This window comes from Lonchura striata, chromosome 6 (genome assembly GCF_050655825.1).
Source record: "Lonchura striata isolate lonStrDom1 chromosome 6, ASM5065582v1, whole genome shotgun sequence".
Classification (NCBI taxonomy): Eukaryota; Metazoa; Chordata; class Aves; order Passeriformes; family Estrildidae; genus Lonchura; species Lonchura striata.
The window spans coordinates 2,133,566-2,151,317 of NC_140708.1; the positions used below are offsets into that span (position 1 = coordinate 2,133,566).

Genomic DNA, 17,752 nt, shown 5'->3' on the forward strand with positions numbered 1-17,752 from the left:
TCGGTGTCCCTGGGCTGCACTGAAGAGGTGAGAACGTTGCAGATGCACACTCTGATCACAGGCTGGGATAAAGCCACTTGTTTTTGTCTTTCTCCAAAATGCCTTTGGTTGTGACCCATCACTCACTTGCACCTGTTGGTGGAAAAAATGTTTTTTTTCCAGTGGTTAATTCTAGCTGCTGCTTCTAAAACAACTGCTATTCCTCCTCCAAACAGGAATTTGTCTGTGTTTGGGCACTGAGTCTTGCTCATTGCTTTCTTGCTCATTGCTCGGTATCACATTTTGTCCTCCCCGTGGATGTGCTCAAGATGGCCTGAGTCATCTCACTCTTCTTAGTCATAGATGAGGCAGTTCAAGCTTTTAAAGTTTTTTTTGTTTTGTTTTTTTTAAAGGAAAAGCATTTCTGCTAGCTCTTGAAGTTTTGTGGCTTACTCTTGTGTCCAGGTCTGAAGGTGATGCAGCCAGGCAAGCAGCTCGTAGCTTTGCAGCCTTGGCAGAAGCAGCTTTTTGGCCTGAAAGCCTCTCCTGACTTCCCCAGAGCCCTGTGGCTCTGCAGGCAGGGTGTGGAGTGGCTCCTTGCATGCTTGAACCCCCGTTCTGCCAGCAGGGCTGGCTTTGGGACAGTCTCCTCTGCAGCTGTGGCCCTCCAGCCTTTTGAGGGTGTTTGGAGCAGGGCCAAAAATACATTTTCCCCAAAAGGGCCCAAATTACCAAGGGCTTCACCTGGCTGCTGGGTCCTCCCTGTTATGTGCCATGCTGTCACCTGAGCTTGTACCAACAGCAATTTTACATCCCACTGTTATGTCCCCAGTGGGGTTGGTGGCCTTGGGACCTGCCAGGCCAGCTGGGTCCTCACTCAAAATGTTCTTCACCAATGTCCTAGGGCACTAAATTTTTAATCACAAAGTCACTCGGGGCAAAGGCAAATGCCTTACAGAAGTCTATTATTTCTTCTTTATCTGCCAAAGTTGTACTCTCATCAAAGAATAAAATCAGGTTTGTTTGACAAGCTCTATTTTCCATAAAATCATGTTGACTGGCATTAATTATGTTCCTATCATTTAATTCTTTATTAATGGAATCTCATATTGGCTTTTTCCATTATTTCGGCCATGATTGATGTCTCACCAATCGATTGGGAATTGCCCAGCTCGCTCTGCTCTCCAAACTGTGCTGCTGCTTTTGCCCTTTGGTCTGCTGGATCTTCCCTCACCTTCCCAGAGGAATGAAATTTTGACATCTCTTCTCCTTGGCTAGGAGATCTGGGGGCATGGTGCTGCCAACAGACTGTGCCCCCACCCTCAAATCCGTGTGGCCAAGGAGAAATCTCATCCTTATCCCCCACCCTCAAGGCCAGGCAGCTGAGGGAATGTCCCACCCTTACCTCCATCCAGGAGGTTTTTCCTCCCGTTTCTCCCCCGCCGTGCTGGGGAAGTGGAGAGCAGCTGGCTGAGACAGCAGGCAGGCAGCCTTGGCAGACTGAGAGTGCACAGAGCTGTCACGGAGGGGCCCAGAACGACCCAGGGAGGTTCTTGTGGGACTGAAATGAGGCTCCAGGGCTGGTGGCTGTCCCTGCTCTTGGTGTTGTACCTGCTGGGGGTGCCCCTTGGCAGGAGGAGGGTGAGGGAGGCTGGTCAGAGTTAACCCAGGGGAGGTGTGGGCTTCTCTCTCTCTGGTGCCAGGGCTGAACCAGGCTGACTTTCTCTCTTGCTGAAGGGAAGGAAGGAGAGGATCTGTGCTTCAGTCCATCTGTGCCAGACAGAGCAGTCAGGCCATGCTCAGCCTGGCTCCCCCTGAGGCTCTGGAGCACCGCGGGCGTGATCCACAGCCCTCTGTTCTCTGACAAGCCACGTGTTTTCAGCATTTCTTCTTCTCTGCCACCTTTTGCTCAGGATTTCTTCCCTCTCTGTGTCTCCTAGGTTCCTCGGTGACTCAGCTGCTGGCCCGGGACCTGGACAATGACCCTCTGGTGTTCGGGGTGGTCGGGGAGGAGGCCAGCCGGTTCTTTGCCGTGGAGAGCGTCACCGGAGTCGTGTGGCTCAGGCAGCCCCTGGACAGAGAGGTAAAGCTGGGGCAAAACCACCACCTGTGCTCACAGAAGGGTGGCTATCCCTCCTCTGGGACAGCTGAGATGGATGCTGAGTCTGAGTGTGCCCACGTTCCCTGGACAGCAGGACAGTGGGGACATGGGCAATGAACAGCCTGCTCTGGTTTCATCTGACTTGTTGGTTTTCCTGGGCACTAGAATAACACCTGTGGGTCTGAAAGTAAAGGAATTAATAAGTGGAGGTGATCTACTAAGGAGCCAGGCTGCTCACACAGCCAGGGAAATGTACAGGCTTCCTCTTTAAATCTCTATGCCAATTAAATCCTTTACTATTTAGAACAGCGTGTCAAGAGATGTGAGGTATCCCTGCTTATTCAATCTCATCAAGACTTTTCATCCTTTCGTGGATTCAGGCTGCTGGATGCTAAATTTGGCAAGATTCTTGCCTCAAAGCTATTTTACCACCCCTATTTTCAATGGCAGCTTTGGTGTGCAAGGCTGGAAAGGCTGGAATCCCATCCAGGTGCCTGCTTTGCTAAAACCTTGGCCCTTTCTGCATTCCTGGAGCAAGGAGGAAGCGATAGTGGGGAGACTGGGAAAATATGATGTGATTTGGGCAATGTGCTTAATTTCCCCCGTGCTTGTGCTGCCTGCATTTAGTGCTGCCTTGGCCAGCAGCAGCCTTGGGAAGATCAAACCCATTAACACACCTCCGGCGCTCCCGGTGGGGGCAGCCAGGCATTGGGATGCAGAGGAGCAGGGTGGGGGATGCTCTCAGGCTGGAGCTGGGGGGAAGGCCAAACCCAATTTCACAGTGTTAAGAGCGAGACTTTGGGAAAATAAAGTGCTTTTCTTCACCCCTCTCCCCTCTGCCTCCCCATGCCAACAGCTGCTGGCTTGAGTCATAAATCTTCCCTCATCCGAATGCCTCCTGCTTCTCCACACTTCCCATGCCAGCCTTAAGCCCAGGAGGGTGATCAACAGATCTTAGGTGTCTTGTGGTGGGGAGCATGGGAAGGGAAGAAGCTGGGCAGAGCTTGGGTGCATGAATGGGCTCAGCTGATCTCAGGGGCTCAAAGTACGTGGGGCATAGTGAAGGCAGAATGGATATGGGGAAGGTGTAAAGGATGTGAGAGAGGTGTGAGTGACAATTTATGGTGGAGGAAGCAGTCAGAGGGAAGGGATGAGACGGGCAGAAAGCTGGGAGCAGAGATCACTGGCCTGCATGCAAATGTTCAAAAAGTCAGGGGAGCAAAAGCCACTCAGGTAGAAGTGGTGGGAAGGGAAAAGGAAGAGGTGAATTCTTGTACTGTGGAGGAGAAAGAAGGGGGAAGAATTCATAGGTAAATGATGCAGGAAAGGATGAACTGAGGAAAAAGAGGAAAAAGCAAATGTATAGAGGCAAAATGAATTTTAAAATATTTTTCTTGTACTCCTATGAAGATTAGAAAGAAAACGGATTTTTTTTAAAAAATGGTAAAGCCCGAGGCTAAAGAATTGTGTTAAAATAATTTTAGAGACAGCGATTGGTGTGTGGATGCTTCCTCTGATTATTTTATTGAGTTTTTAAAATTTAAATGCTCAACGGGTTGTTTCTTATCTCCTGCTTTTCCTTTCTTCCCTATTGCCTTGTCCCTGGTGGAAGAGGAGGGGGAAAAGAGGGCTGAAAAGCAGGGATGCAGCAGGGTGGGATGGCACAGGGAGCAGAGCATCTCCTCTCCCTGGGGATTTCTGCCTACAATCACTGCCCCGAGGCAGGACTTAGAAAGGGCTTTCCCTGGGTGCACTTCCCAGCTGTCTGGATGGAAATGTGGGAGCAGGAGTGGGTGCACACTGTGGGGAGCTGTTCCCCAAACCCTTCTGTGAGATGAACTCGACCCTGGTGCAGGCAGAGCTGCTGCCTGTCCCGGGGCTGATCCCATTAGGAGTAAGTCAGCCAGAGCTGCAGCAGGGAGAGTCAGTTCAGGCTGGCTTTTCCAGCCTGTCCTGCCTGATGCTGTGGAAACATCGAGTTGCTGTGCTCCAGCAGCTCAGGCAGGGCAAGGACAGCATAGCTGGGAAGGGACTGCCAGGACTGGAGGGGAACAAAAGCACCTGCTGGCGGGCAGGTACCAGGCTGATGCAGTGGCCCAATCTTTACAGGAGTCTTTGGCAAAATAGGAGCAAAATGATTGCTGGTGGGAAGAAAAGGGTCAGGAAGAGAAGGTCTGCCTCCACTAGCAATATCCCCCTGCCCTGATCCCCCAAAAATTCGCTTTTTCCCACTTTTGCTCACCACAGCATAAGTGACTTGAATAGATCCCTATTGCAAGCTGTTAACTTAGTTAAAGCAATAAGGAATAGAGAGAATTGTGTGGGAATTTAATGGAGTTTCAACCAGTTCTCACTACACAGGCTCGTCCCAGGATTGCCATTTGTGTGATAGGGAAGTTGGGAAAGCAGCAGCAGGATTTGGAGGTCCTCACTGAGACCGCGTTGCATTGCCACGGGTCCCAAATCTTGCTGTGTTTTAAGTGCCCAGCTGCCAATCAGGGAGCTGGTTCCTTAGCCCTGCATCCTCCTGCCCTGGGGTATGGCATCTCCTGTGCCTGTGGAATACACGGGAGCCCTGCTGGCATTCACATTCCCCAGCATTTCCTGCCCAGTGCAGGTCATGGCACTCCAGCACCTCTTCTCTTCTGGAAGGCCCTGGAAGCATTTTGCGTGTAATAGCATTGGCTAAAAGTCCCCAGCCTGCCACCTGCAGATAAACGCTACAGTATTTTAATTATAGTTTTTTTTTTTTCTTCTCTTTCCCTTTCAGACAAAGTCAGAATTCACAGTTGAATTTTCTGTCAGTGACAGCCAAGGGGTGAGTGTGACTTCTCATTTCATGGTCTGCGGCACGGGCGGAGGGGAGCAGGGGGCGTGGGTCACCTCTGCACCAGGAGAGAGGGGCCACCCCTCGGCCCAAAGCCCAAAAACACAGCCACCAGCTGGCTTTAGGCTCTAAATCCACAGCTGAAGCTGACTCCCTGCTGCCGTCCTTGGGTCCGCAGGTGATCAAAGGGACAGTGAACATCCAGGTGGGAGACGTGAACGACAACGCCCCGCAGTTCCACAACCAGCCCTACAGCGTCCGCATCCCAGAGGTAGGCACTCCTCTTCCCTCAGGGGCCACTCCTGCTCTCTGCTTGCCACCACGGAGCTGCCCACCAATGCACAAGCCTGTCCTCTTGCCCTGGATGAAACTTCTGGAAGTTACTGCCTGAAAACGGGCAGGAGCAGGGTGTTTGGAGTGCTGGGGGTGGAAGAGGAGATCTGGTGCTTTGGGGACATCTTCCCCGTGACAAATGGGAAGTTTGCAATTGAGTGTAAATGAGGATCTGTGTCTTGTTCTCTTCCTTGGAGCTGAGGGCGTGCACAGCTCTTGTCACAGATGTGGCCTGAGGCAGGAACGAGTGTTTCTCCAAATGCCCGAATTTTGGCAGAGTGCTGCCCAAAGGCTTCTGCCCTGGCTGGTGATTTCCTTTAACAGCCCCCTAGCAGGACTGGTCCCATGTTCTCCCTGGGACAAAACAGGTGGGAAGGGGCCACAGGAGATGTCTGGCCCAAGATCCCACTGATCCAGCGAGAATTTTCATGTTAGGCCAGATTGCTCAGGGCTTTATCCAGCCAAGTGTTGAATATCCCCTAGAACAGAGTTTTCACAACCTTTTGCTGTTCTCTGTGCTGGTCACTGCAAGGGAGGTGACATCTATTCATCCATCAGGGACAGTTTCTGCACCTGCAGCCTGACTTGGCCGGGAGTTTACAGGTCTGATGTGAATTTAGGCTTTAAGCTGTGGCTTCTGGTGCCAGGTGGAGAAGGTGAGGATATTCAATTTGAAACAGGGGTTTGGTAGAGCATTTGACATCCTCCAGTGGAGGAAACCTCTTTTTGCACCACAGTACCAGGGCAGTTTTTCCCAGACTCTTCCTGGGGTGTGGGTGAGGTCCTGTGTGCATTGTGTGTGTGTGGAATGAAGCAGCTCTGGTAACAGAGGTGCAAACGATTGTGTTACCAGGGTGTATTTAATATTGCTGCTGCTGCTGCCCCGCCGTGCGGGGCTGTGATCCCTCCCCATCCCTCTGCTGCCAGGATGAGGTTTCTTCATTACAGCTCATGATGTATGAGCCGGGAGCTGGAGTCTCATCTTTGCACCAGGTCATCTGAAACCTCCCCGTGAGAGTGACGCTGGGCCAGAGGCATTTCTGCTGCTCCTCAGAGCACGAGGCGTGGGGAAATGACTTGGCAAAACCCACAGCAGGAGCCCCTGCTCCTGCCCGTGCTCGGGGCTCTGCAGTGGCTGTCCTGCTTGCTGCTGCTCCTCCGGGTCGTGCTCTGCCTGCAGAGGTCTGCAGAGCAAAGGAAATGGCAGGAGGCTGGGAGGAGAACAGGCTCCTCTCCCCTGCCCTCGGACTGACCTCTGGTTCTGCTGTTACCTGCTCTGTGGAGAGAGGGAAATGGGTTTGTGTGACTCCTCTGGGAATTAGGGCTGTGTTAAATGCCAGTCTTTTGTATACCTGGAGTATCTGTGCCACATCTCTTCTTTCTGATGGCTTCTGTCCCTGATGCCTCAGGTTTTCGTTTTTATGTTTTTCAGATTCTGTGCTGCTTCAGTGGGTGGGTCTGAACTTCATATGAGGGGATGGTGGCTCTCTGCACAGAGCAGGGAGACAAAACAATTCCTGCTCCAACTGGGGACCAAGGAAAGATGATCCAAATCTCAGCCCCAGGAGCACAAACACCATGGGCTGGAGAGAGAAAAACAAGCAGGATGGGACTGCCTGGGCTGAAGCTGGAATGGGACAATGAACTCCAAGGTGCCAATGGAGCAGAACTGATCATAGTGAGAGACCCTGTGAGCAGTTGTGCATTTTGGGACCATTTTGGGTTCACCTTGGCTCTTGTACTGCCCAAGGTGAATCTACTGAGGCCTCCTAATAAATCCCTACTTTATTCTTTAACTCTGTCTGGCTCTGTTCCAGGCCAGCCTTCATAAGGCACCATCCTAAGAGCCAATATTGCAAAACTTGAGTTTTCCCAATTTCTAATATTAACCTGTGCCTGGCCTGGGGAACAGGGAGGGCAAAGGTCCTGATTTTGAATTATGGAATCTTAGAGTCACAGAATGGTTAGGATTGTTAAAGCTCCTCTAGTTCAGCTCCTGCCATGGGCAGAGACACCTTCCACTGGTTGCTCCAGCCTGGCCTTGGACACTTCCAGTGATCCAGGGGCAGCCACAGCTTCTCTGGGCACCTGTGCACCCTGTGCCTCCCCACCCTCACAGGGCAGAATTTCTTCCCAATACCTAATTTAAACCTCCTCTCTTGCACTTCAAGGCCACTCCCCTGTGTTCTATGACTCCATGCCCTCATGAAGAAAATTAGGGCTGGCTGAGAAAAGGGAACTGCAGGCACGTGATCTGGACAAAATATATATGTATATATATATATATAAAAGAAGAAGAGGCTGAACTTAGAGCCCCTCTGTGCCATATCACATGCTGTTCACGTGAGCTGTGGGTCTGCTGTGAAGGATTTCCAGCACTGCCTGGCTGCTTGGGGTACAGCAAGCCTGGCGTTCCCCCTGTGCAGCCCCCAGCTCTTGGCCTTGGGAGCTGTGCTCTTCTGGAGGTTGGCCTAATCTAATTATGAGGCAGAGCATGCCAGCTTCCAGTTTCTACTCGTGATCTTTAACCAAGGGCACCGATCAGAGGTAATGAGCCACAAATGCCTTGCTCCGCCAGCGTCCTGGAGGCACTCCTGTTCTTTTGCCAGGCAGAGAGAGCCTTGCTTTGCCAGGCACTGTGAGAGCAGGGGATGGGGTCTCACCACCTAAAGAGGACCCTCCAAGGGCTGCAGGCCATGGGAGGTGTCAGCAATAAATTTTTCTGAGTGTGGTGGCACAGCTCTCAAGGAGGAGATGTGCACTTGCCTGTGAGACCTGTGCTGAGCTACGAGTTTTCCTTGTTGCTTGCTCGTGACTACCCCAAGCTGGAGGTGATGTGGCATGGAAAAGTGGTGGGGTCCCACCCATGGTGAGGGATGACAGGTCACCCCATGCTCCAGACAGCTTGAGGGTGAGCAGCGAGGCATAGGTACCGAAATCCACCTCAGAGAGCACCCAGCCCAAATCGAAGGGCCTGTGGAGAATGAATGAAGAGGGCTGGAGCCTGGAGAAAGAGGAGAGGCTTGTGTGGTTTTCAATAGACTGGCTCTGTGCAGATTTGGCAGCTAATGAGGGTTTTTCTCTTTTTAATTTTGAGATAAATGGATGTATCGATTTGCAGTTGTCGTAGCTAATGGAGCAGCAACCGAAAGGCTATTTAAACCTCGCTGCTATTGTGTGGCACTTGGAAAGTCAAAAGAAGAGTGTGCACAAATAAATGGAACACGAAGTAAACTGACCTTTAAAAACAATACTGCCTCTAAATACCCATCCTGGTGTTTTACGGGGTCTGCTTGGTGTGAGAATGGGGATTTATTTGGGCACGGGGTGCGGGTTGTGGTGTGGAGAGGGATGGGGAGGATGCGGCACAGCAGCTCGGAATGCCCAGATTGGGACTGCTGGAGTGGCACTGCTCCCTTGCGCTTGCTGTGTGCTGATCTCATCCCTGGAACAGTGGAATAGCTGCCAGGGGGTGGGAGGGGGATATTGGGCTATTGCTCCAGCCTAATCGTCCGTCCCGTCTGGGCAAGGGCGCCCGGCGCTCCGCTGGCCACGAGGCAGCCAGGCAGGGTGGGCGCGCTCATGGCTGCAAAGGAAAGGGGAATCCTGCTAGCACTGGCAACTTAATTCACCAAGCTGGCCTCGACAGAGCTCATTAAGTTCCCGTGTATTCATTTCAGGCTAATGGCTGTCATGCTGGCTGCTGTTTGATTTGCTGTAATAGGCTTTTATGGCTTTCCAGTTTGCGAGGACGTGCGTGCCCGTGGCCGTGCCCCGTGGTGCTGCTGTTGTACATTAGTTAGCTGCTCATGTGCTCGCTACTCTGACCTTCAGGGTTTGTTCTGCTCTTGGTTGCATCCCTTGCACTTCATCTCCTGCTCACAGCCTCCTTTCTACCCCCCCTCACCCAACGCCAAGGTACCACGTTTCTGGTAGTCTCAGGGTTTTGGCTTTTAAACACGAAGAGATCTATTGCCGAGCCTGTGGCAGGTTGTTGTGGCCATGCCTCAGTTTCTGGCAAGTCCAATCTGTTTTATCTAATCTTTTTTCCATTTGGCTGGATCCACAGGGAACTCAGAGTTCTTGGATTGTCACGGTTCAGTGCTTTGAGGTGAAGCAAGCAAGCAGAGTGGAGCCAAGGCCCTGTTTGTGCTACCTGGTGTGATTGGGACATCAGGGTGGACTGTTCCCCCTGGGTGCCTGCTGGGCTTTTTGTCCCAGTCCCAAGCAGAGAACTTCCAGAGGCTTCCACGCAACTTTCCCTTTGCCTTTAACTCCTGGGGCAGTGGTGGAGCCACCATGCCTGGAGAGGATGTGGCACCCGGGGACGTGGTTAGTGGTGGCCTTGGCAGTGCTGGGACAATGGCTGGACTCGATCCTAGAGGGCTTTTCCAGCCTAAATTGCACTATGAGGTAAACTGACTTCAAATCTAGGCCCTCCTTGGGAAAAGCTGCTTTCTCCTATAATCCCCCAACATCCTGAACTTGCAGATCAAGCCACCCATGGCCTTCTCTTGCCCTTGGAGCCTCAGCAGTTCTCACACGCTGGCAGAAAGGTCATTTCATTCTTGGTTTCTTTGCTGAATGTTCCCTTGGGAGGTTTCCACTGGAGTTTTCTCTCCTTTTGTGCTCTCCTCCACCTCATTCCTTCTGTTATATTTATAATATAATACATTTAAGAAGTGATGTGTGTTACATCTTGAGGTTACGCACCCCCATCCCTGGAAGTGTTCAGGGACAAGGTTGGATGGGGCTCTGAGCCACCTGGTCTAGTGGAAGGTGTCTGTGGCAGGGGGTTGGAGCTCCATGGTCTTTAATGTACCCTCCAACACAAACTATTTCATGAGCCTATGATCTTCCAGCAAAAAGCTTGGCACTGGGCCTGAGATTGCAATTCAGCACCTCAGTCATTCATGAAATGACAGCTGCACCACAAGAGAAGTACCTGTAACTTCACAAGGACACAGGAATTAGAGCTCTGCTTTCAAATTTGTAACCACAGCCCTCTGCCTTGGGAATGTGCTCGTCTCATCCTGAATTCAAGCAGGGAGGGCTGTGGGAAAGGACTTTAAAAATGGAAAGGAAAGTTTCTGGTCTGCACACAGCAGTGTTGAGGTGGCCATGGTCCAGCTTGCAGGTGTCTTATCTCCCGAGCTTAGCCCTGATTTGCCAATTTATTTTAATTGGGAGGCAGGCGGGCACTCGCCATCAGCAGCAGTCCCTTCTGCTCGGGGAGCAGCCTTTGGGACTGAGCCTCCACCAGCTGCTGGCCACCATCTCCGTCCTTAATATGGGGGTGTAGCTGACATCGTGGCTTTTATGATGTCTTTTTCTTAATTGTGCAGAAAAGTATTTGGCAGGGAAGGAGAAGAGCAAGGAGGGGAGCGTCGCTGCCCCGTCCCACGGCACAGCCTGGAGCCAGGCCGTGCTCCACAGGCAGCAGGGGCAGGGAGGAGCAGAGCAAGGCCCAAAAGCCCTTGCTGTAATTAAAATTATTATTTTGCTTTAAGGGTAATAATGTCAGTAATTACATCCGTTTCCCTGCCATCCTGCCTGAGAGTCTTCGGGGGCTCGTATAATTCTATTGCCATGGCTGGAGGCCTGGCGCTGTGCATACGAAGCAGCTGCCACGAGCTGAGCTCCCCTCAGCTGCATTAGCCAGTCCCTTGCACACCCTCAGACACCTTCTGGGCCTTTCTTTCCTCCCCCCCTTTAAATAAAGAGTCTTTATAGTGGAGGTGATGATAGCAGAGCTGATAAGGAAGATAGGCCACATTGCAGAAATGGTCTGTAATCATTGCTGGTTGCTTTCCTCCCTAGTTGTTTGTTTGTTTTTTTTTTTTCATTCACTCTTTGTTTTCCTTTTCTCCTTGTCCTTATGTATCCATGTGGAGTTTAGAACTGAACAAATAATTTACAGTGAACAACTTATCCCCCAAATCCAGTCATCCCTTCCTTCCACTACCTTTGGGTGTGCAAAAATTTGCAAGTGTCTTGAACTTCTACTCAGTAAATCATATGCATTTTTTAAAATTTATTTATTTGTTTCTTGTGGGATTTTTTTGTTCGTTTGTTTGTTTTTACAGCTTCCTGGAAAGGCATCAAGCAATTCAGTGAGTTATTGAAGCTGTGTTCATTAAGCGCTGCTGGACAGAAAAGCTGGTTCTCCTTCCTGGCTACATCAACACCTCCATCTCCCCTCCATCCTGGCACCCCATTTGTGTGCCCAGTGGTGATCTCTCACCTCCAGGGCCGGCTGGACAGATAGGAAGTGGGGATTTGACTGGTGTTTGCTGTAGCAGGAGGGTGGAATCCAGAGCTTCCCTATGGCTGCCCTGGAAGGTCCAGGACCCTGGCAGGGGGTCAGGAACCCCCCTGGACAGAGCCCCCAGAGACACTGGCTGTGATCTCTGGCCATGGAAAAGAGTTTTCAATCTTACAGGATGAATTACCAGCTCTGAGTGTTTGATATCAGTAATAATTAAGTGTGGCATGGGTGCAAAAGTAAAATTTTAGGATTCTAGATTAGGGGTTCAAAGGGGACAAGATGGAGGAAATTGGGTGTGCCTTGTCCTTTTTCTCCTTCTTCATGCCCTCCATGTTTCTCTTTGGTGTTGGCATTTTTCTGTTGGTTTAGGCTGGGGACACACTGTCCAACGTAGGTGACAGATATTGGCACGTTATTGTAAATCCAGCCCAGGGAGTTTCTGGTATTTAATGTTTGTCACATCCCACTGAGGGCAGAGCCCCACACGCTGCCCTGCAGGACAGAGCTGGGCAGGGCAGCAGAACATGTTAGAGACAAACAGAATAAACAAACTGGAAACCAGCACAGACCAATTATGACTTCTTTGGCTGCAGGGCTGAAAGACAGAGACTTTTTACAGTCTCAGAATCATCAATAGCTCAGATTCCAACAAGGGTCTCTGTTGCACAGGAGATAATCTGCAGCAGGTGAAGCACTTCCCAAACTTCCCAGACATCCTCAGTTTTAATTGTCTTTATTGTTGCTGTCCACGTGCAAGCAAAACATAAACGGGCTGGGAAGTGCAGGCCCTGTCTTGGGCTTTCCTTCTGGTTTTGGGATGCTGGCAGTGTCTTCAGGCAAGAGCTTGGAAGCACAGCAGGCACCAGCTGTCATCTTCTCCCTGCCTTTTTCCACCAGGACTGGAGAAAAGAATGTAAATGAGACACAGTGCAGTGCATTGAGTAAAACACAGGGTTGGGGCTGAAGGAGTTTGCACAGCTGACGTTGTAGATATCAGAATTCTAAAATGGTTTGGGGTAGAAGGGATATTTAAAGGTGATTTAGTCCATTCTCCTGTCATAGGTAAGGACAATTTCCACAATCCCAGCTTGCTCCAAGCCTTGTCCAGCCTGGCCTTGAACACTTCCAGGGATCCAGGCACAGCTTCTCTGGGCATCCCCAGCCTCATTTTAAATAATTTTCTCCTTTGAAGCTGTGCCCAAGTAGGTGCTCAGACCTGGAGCATCCTTCACTCTGAAGGTCATCTGCCTGCAAGTTTTTGTTGTTACTGCTGGCGTGTCAGCTGTGACGCCAGAGTGTCTTAAGTGACGTCCTAGGGAGAAAGAAAGTGTCCCCTGTCCCTTGTCTGCATTCACCAGACCCTGGTCCTTTAATACACGTGACCGAGGAGTGAAATGAGAGATGCAACAGAAACTACTGGGGCGGAAAACTCCAAATGGCGTGGAAGTAATGTGTAAAGTGTCCTGGAGATAACAGTCATTTCCACCAGGCACAACTTGGGCTCTTTCTGGAAGGGTACTGCAGCAGAGAGGGGGGGCAGCCTGGAAATTAGAAATAGTCATGTGGTTCTGGCCAGTGGAGTGCTGGGCAGGACGAGGGGGACGGGGAAAACAGCAGGCTTTGACCAGAAATGGAAGCCGGTGTGGGGCAGCAAGTAATTTGGTGTCTCCATGCAAGAGCTGTCATGCTGGGAAATTAGGAAGTTATCTTGAGGGAGAGGAAGGGAAAGTGTACAGCAGCATCCTCTGAGTGAGGAGAGCACAGGCAAAGAGGGGCAAGGTAACTTGGGTAAGTCAGTAATCATGCCTTATGGGAGAAATGGGAAAAAGGAGAATCATCCTCAGTCCCCGAGCTCCTCGCTCTGGGTGCTGAGGGCACGTGTCTGCTGCCTCCAGATTCTGCTGGCTCTGTCCCACCCACGAGGTCAGGGCGTGTCTGAGCTCAGAGTGGCTGATGCCAGGTGATGGAGGCTCCTCAGGGTGCTGCTGGCAGCGGGTTCCTCAGAGCAGGCACGTTCCTCTGGAGCAGAAACAGTGCCTTGTGGTGCCGCAGCTCTTGCTGCTGCAGGAGCAGCTCAGCCTGGCCTGGAAGGTCTCTTTTGCAGGGGACATGCCAGCCCAGCCCTTTCAGTGTCATTACACTTACACATCTGGGCAGCAGATGGCTTCAAGGTCTCTTCCCTGTCTCCGTGCTGCTGGGAGCAGAGGGGTGAGGAGGGAGTGAATGTGACCTGCTGGCAATTAGTTTTATCTCCCTTTCCTCTGGTTACCATCTTCTCCCAGAAGCCTGGGATGTAACTTACCTCATGCCAGCCAGCAAAAGCTGTGTCCTCTCGCCTCACATCCCTGGTTTGTTTACCTCCCTCTCCATAGCTCACCTTTGGACTCACCAGCAGGACCGTGCCTGGATGCACAGAATGGTTTTTAGGAATAGCTTTAAACTCCTTCAGGTGGTGAGCAGCAACTGCTCCATGTCAGGAAGCAAAAAACCCATCACTGAAAATGTATTTAACAATTTTACTCACATACTCGTGCAGTTTCTTGGTTTAGGCTCCTTTTTTTCCATCACAGCACCTAAATTAAGGGATGATTAAGGTCTTTCTGAAAGGTGCTGTGTGAGGGACTCTGGAATTTTAGGGTCCAGACCCTTTTCCACCTGCAGTAACCAAGATCAGCAGCAGATCCATGAGGTGGGCGCACATTTGCATCTTCACTCCATGCAGCATGGGAATGTGAAGCTGCAGCTGGCACAAGAGGCACTTTTTCCGATAAAAACACCATTTTTAATTAAGATGGAAATATTTAGGGAAAATGTTTCCATTTTGACAGCAAAGCTGGGGAGAAATAGCATTTCAAAAGAACCATAAAAATCGCTCTTGCAATAGATTCATTCCAATTTCTTCTTGAGAATTGCATTTTGTGTTTTATTAGTTTGTAATGTGTCAGTGACAGTCATGTATAATAAGCTTTCTACTGCTGGTCAAACTTTGTGGTAAAATAATAGACTAAATCAGCCTCTCTGTAAGTTTTTAAAATATTTATGTGTGAACTGAACTGTTTGTATCGGTTTCAAACTATTTTCATTACAAATGGAGGGAATTTGATCTAAGTAGAAATTTCAATCAAAATTAGGGGCCATTACTTAATTTCAAACATTAATTGCTGTGGGAACTTTAAATGTGGGTGATTTATTTTGTTAGTGCAAATAATGGAGAGAGCAGGGAAAGTGAATAGAGGGTTCAAGGCAATTTTGGCTCAAGGAGGAAAAATATGGGGAGCTTTTAGTTTTGGAGATTTGCTTTATGGGAGATGTGTGAAACATATTTATTTGCTTTTCTAAGACAGGATGCAAACCCAGTGGGTGAAAAAGGAGAGGTGGTCACAGCTGTCACTTTGTGTAGGATGATGGTTGCTTGTCCCTCTTTTTCCAGGAAACTGAGCTCATTCTGTGTGGTCAGGGGGTTTTGCTGGGCTGCCAGGGAGGTGTGTTTGGCTGCAGCTCTGAGCTCAGGTGATGGTTATACCAGCAACCCCCTTGTTTTCCAGACCTTGCCTTGGCTTTCATTGTGGTGATATGTTACTTCCCTAGGCTTGTCCTGCAATTGTAAATCAAACTGGAAAGGGTAGTGGGGAGGAGGGAGGGGAGAAGAGGAGGTATGAGTGAAGTCAGCCCCTCCTGCCCAGCCTGTGTGAGATTAACCTCAGTCACTCACACGTGTTTGGAGGCACCTCCTGACCTGAGTCCAGCTGCTTGTGCCAGGATGGCCACCAACACTACCTTCAAACTGGTGCTTAAGGAAGAAAAAAAGGAGTTTGTAACTGATAGGCTGTCTGCTGGTATCCAAAGGATGCTTTTTTAAGTACTTCTCCATTCATTACCATCACTGGAAGATGATCTTTCCCTAATTAGTACATCTTTATTTAAGGGTAAGTTGAGAGCGTGGTTTTCCAAGCTGTGGAAAAAGAGGGATCTACCTGTGCTCCATCCCATAACCAGAGCTGGGTGAAAACCCTGAAAAGGGAACAATTTTTACTGCCTATTTGATTTAGATGACCCTGAATTGAAATGCTAGATCTCCCTGAATCTGCTGCACAATAAAGTGCTTGGAAAAACACTTTATTAAATGCGCAGCCAGGTGTGTGTTTGCAGATTCCTCAGCCCCCCAGGAGAAAACTCCCTGGGATGAGGGGGCTGAGAGGGAAATGGCAGGACAGGTGGATGGTTTGTTTTCCCGTGTGTAACTCATGCCTGTGGGAAAGGAGTTTTGCAAAGAAGCTGTGGCTGCTGGTGTGAGCCCTGTGGGGATGGTGGCGCTGCAAGGCACCCAGTTCTTGCAGCCAGCAGGAAAATTTCACCCCAGTCTTTGCAGCCAGCAGGGAAATGGTGCTGGGGAGAAAAGCCAGGAGTTGTGCAGGTGGGGGTGTCTCTGCCCTGTGGGACAGTCACGGCATTGCCTCTGAGCACAGCTGGAAGGTCCTGCTGGGGCTGGAGAGCGCTGGAGAGGCTGGGTCCCCCTACAGTGACAGGGATCCCCACCAGCCTGGCGTCCCTCTGTGTCACACAGCTCCACTGCAAGGCTTTCCCTTGGCCACCTCCTTCCCGAGGGCCTGGAACACAAGAGCTGCCCTGTGTGGAGGGCAGTTTTTCCAGCAAGTTTGTGCTGATTTCTCTCGGGGTTCCTAGGTCAGGGTGACCCCAAGAGATCAAAAAGAGCCTTTGCTTCCCTTTCCAAAGAAGGAGCCTGGAATGCGTCTGACTGTGCTTTCAAGGTTGTTTATTTCTTCTTATCTAAACATTCCTTTTCTGACCTGCCGAGCCCTGGCTAGCAAGGAGGCCATAACTTTCTGCCCTGAGCCCTGGGTGGCTCCCACCTTATATACTCAAAACTACGTGTCTGTGTTTACAATTTCTTCACCAATTCCTATAGTCTATATTAGACAGTGTGTCTCTACCTTAAACCAATAAAAAAGTGTCACCATCACACCAAGACATGGAGGGCAAGACAAAGAAGAAGGCCAGGACATGCCCAAATTCCTCCATCTTTTACCCCCTTGAACCCCATTCTAAAAATCCCAAAATTCTAGTTTTCTACCCTATGTTAGTTCAAATATCACACTACTCAAACCCTAGTGGCTTGTAATCCCTCATACAAACTTGGAAACTTTTTCACGGGCTAAAATCAAAGCCACGGGTGGTTTTGACTTCATGCCAGGGTCTGGGGACAGCCAGGGCAGCCAGAGGGATGTGCTGGACTCGGACAAGTTCACAGCTCCAGGGCGTGTGCTCCATCCAGTCCCTCGCCAGCACCTCCGCGTCTCGCCGCGTGCCCGCGCGTCACCGCTGCTGCGCCTCGGCGGTGTCTGGGGGAGGTCAGCTCTGCTCTGGCAGGCACAAATCTCTTTCTCACCTGGCTGTGGAAGCTGTGAGAGTTTCACCACCTCCTTCTCTTACAGTAGCACCTCTGAAACGGAGTGTGGGTGTCTGCACTGCGCTGGCCCTGTGTCTGCAGGGTGGGTGGGGCATTTGGTGGCCCAGAAGCTTGCACCCAGCATCAAGGAGCCTGATCCCCACGTGTCTGCTGCTTTGGGCTTGCGGGAGGCAAGCAGAGGCTGGAAGAAGAGCGCAGAGGAGCCGCATAAATGGTAGATGGTGAGGAGAGGAGAAGGCAGCCTCAGGGAGATGTTTGGGAAAGGCAGGACTCAGGCAGAGGAGAGCAGAGCCTCACCCTCACCTCCATTCTGCACGTCCGAGCTTGAGGCTGGGCTGCGGCAGGCAGGCTTTGTCTGGGGGGGACCTGCTTAAAAAGCCTCACCAGAGCGTTATGGAATCGGAATGTGAAGGGTAATTGAGCTGAAAGCCATTCTCCTCCCGCAGCCGCGCGGCGGGACCCGCTCCGGCACCCCGAATGGCACCCAGCCTGGCATCCTGCTGGCAGAGCAGGAGCTGGGGAGGCACCCCTGGCTCACTGAACACCCAACTGAACCAGCAGAGAAGCCACACTAGGGAGAGATGCAGAGGAAGGGTTTTCTTTTTTGCAGAAAGGTAAAGAGGTTCCTGAGCTGCAAATCTCCTTCCTTGCAGGCATTGGTTTGCTCTCCAGTTTATCCCTGCAGCTCAGCTGCCTTCACCCTGTGTCCTTCTGTGGTCACAGCCTTTGGCTGGCCCCTTCCCCACTCAGAACTCCAAAAAGCAGCCCCATGCTTTCTCCCTGTGCTGCCCATTAAGAAAATGCCACCCATACACA

At 50.8% G+C, this 17,752-nt stretch overlaps 1 protein-coding gene across 1 annotated transcript in view; it reads left to right on the top strand.

Annotated features, from left to right (window-relative positions):
* The window catches only part of CDH23 (cadherin related 23), a 186,496-nt gene that overhangs the window by 38,040 nt on the left and 130,704 nt on the right, over positions 1 to 17,752 (top strand). The window contains exons 4-6 of the mRNA XM_077784783.2: positions 1,920 to 2,062; positions 4,851 to 4,898; positions 5,086 to 5,178. Coding sequence (XP_077640909.2) covers positions 1,920 to 2,062; positions 4,851 to 4,898; positions 5,086 to 5,178 — 284 coding nt within the window. The remainder of the gene's footprint in view (positions 1 to 1,919; positions 2,063 to 4,850; positions 4,899 to 5,085; positions 5,179 to 17,752) is intronic.